The 2,016-nt window shown below is 42.8% G+C and overlaps 1 protein-coding gene across 1 annotated transcript; it reads left to right on the forward strand.

The window, feature by feature from the left end:
- The first annotated feature begins 821 nt into the window (after positions 1-821).
- Positions 822-1,882, forward strand: LOC107484747 (uncharacterized). The gene is made up of 2 exons (XM_016105291.1): positions 822-1,616; positions 1,670-1,882. The coding sequence occupies exons 1-2, from the start codon at positions 822-824 to the stop codon at positions 1,880-1,882; spliced, it is 1,008 nt and encodes a 335-aa protein (XP_015960777.1).
- Positions 1,883-2,016: the final 134 nt, after the last annotated feature.

Genomic DNA, 2,016 nt, shown 5'->3' on the forward strand with positions numbered 1-2,016 from the left:
GAGGCATGGGAGATGAAGCTGAACCCATTTATGAAGCATGGGAGAGGTACAAGGCTCTAGTCAGGAAATGCCCCCCTGCCATGTTTAATGAATGGGAGAAGCTGCAAAACTTCTATGAAGGCTTCACATTGAAATCCCAGGAAGCTTTGGATCATTCAGCTGGAGGTTCCTTGCAACTCATGAAAACTGCAGAGGAGGCTCAAGAACTTATTGATATGGTGGCTAACAACCAATATTTCTTTGCTCATCAAATAAGCCGCCAACCATCACAAAGAAGAGGAGTAATGGAGCTAGAAGGAGTGGATTCAATCCTGGCTCAAAACAAATTAATGCAGCAGCAAATTCAACAACAATTTGAGCAAATGACCAAGAGGATTGATAGCCTCCAAGTTGCAGCAGTTAACACTAGCCAACCATCAACCACATGGGGGCAAAATGAAGAAATTCAAGAGGAGCAACAACAAGAACAAGTCCAGTACATGCATTCAAGTCAAAATGATTTCTATGGTGATACTTACAACCCTTCATGGAAGAATTACCCCAACCTCAGATGGGGAGACACTCACAACCAAAACCAACAACCATGGCAGAGGAACTCAAACCAAAACAACCCAAGAAACAACCAAAATTTCAACCAGCAGCAAATTAACCAAAATACTTATAGAAAAACTCAAAACAACTACCCCAATCTCAACCAGTACCAACCCACTAACCAACCTACCAACCAAAATGCTTATCATCCACCATCCACGGTTCACAACCCACCACAAGCACCACCTGAACCCCAAAGACTCACCAACTTGGAGACCTTGATAGACAAAATGATGAAACACCAGGAAATAACAAACAAAAACCATGAAGCATCACTAAAAAGTCTAGAGAGGCAGATTGGGCAACTCTCCAAGCAAATTTCTGTTGAGAGACCTTCAAGCTCACTGCCTAGTGACACAATCCCAAATCCCAAGGAGGAATGCAAGGCAATACAATTAAGGAGTGGGAGAACATTGATGAGCAACAATGACACTACAAAGAAGCAAACAGGGAGCATCAAAGAACCAACAGAGGATGAGGAGCAAACAAAAGCAGATAAAGCTAAGGTGCAAGTTGTGATGCCAAACAAAAGCACTGAGAAACTCAAAGAGAAGGACAACCAGCCACATAGCTCAAGGGAAATGACTCAGGGACAGCAGCAAATAGGAAAGAGCATCACACCTCCACTGCCATATCCTCAGAGATTCAACAAAGAGGTTAAGGACCAGCAGTTCCACAAGTTCCTTGAGACCTTCAAGAAGCTGGAAATCAATATCCCCTTGGCTGAAGCACTTGAGCAAATGCCTCTGTATGCCAAATTTTTAAAGGAGCTTATCAATAAGAAAAGAAGTTGGGATGAGAAGGAAATCGTATTACTCACTGAGGAATGCAGAGCCTTGATTCAAAAAGGGCTTCCTCCTAAGCTTGAGGACCCAGGGAGCTTCTTGTTGCCTTGCACCATTGGGGATTTGACCATCACTAAAGCAATGTGCGATCTCGGAGCAAGTATTAATTTGATACCATCCTCCATGGTGAAAAAGCTGCATATAGAGGAAGTCAAACCAGTACAAATGTCTCTGGAGCTGGTAGATAAGTCAATGGTATACCCAGGGGTGTAATTGAAAATCTTTTGGTCAAGGTGGATAGTTTTATATACCCTGCTGATTTTGTGGTTCTGGATTCAAACGAGGATGATGGTGACTCTGTTATATTGGGAAGGCCATTCTTGGCCACTGCTAGAGCTATCATAGACATAGAGGAAGGGGAATTAACCCTCAGGATGCATGATCAGAGTGTCACTCTGAAGGTATTACCAGAGGCACAATTTAGCAAGGAGAAAAAGACTATATGAAAATTGACAAGGGAGAATCACAGTTGAAGGAAAAAAATGACAAGGAGAATCACAGCAACATCCCAAAGATAAGAGTTGTGCAGACTGATGAAGGAGCCCAAGAGGATATTGGAGTATTAGCCACTGAGAAGAGA

The sequence above is a fragment of the Arachis duranensis genome, chromosome 1, assembly GCF_000817695.3.
Source record: "Arachis duranensis cultivar V14167 chromosome 1, aradu.V14167.gnm2.J7QH, whole genome shotgun sequence".
Taxonomy (NCBI): domain Eukaryota; kingdom Viridiplantae; phylum Streptophyta; class Magnoliopsida; order Fabales; family Fabaceae; genus Arachis; species Arachis duranensis.

What these genes read in the sequence shown, in the direction of transcription:
- LOC107484747 (XM_016105291.1), top strand. Translation starts at nt 822, where the DNA reads ATGATGAAACACCAGGAAATAACAAACAAAAACCATGAAGCATCACTA. An exon ending in TACAAATGTCTCTGGAGCTG is followed by an intron (nt 1,617 to 1,669) that starts GTAGATAAGTCA and finishes CTTTTGGTCAAG; the next exon opens with GTGGATAGTTTTATATACCC.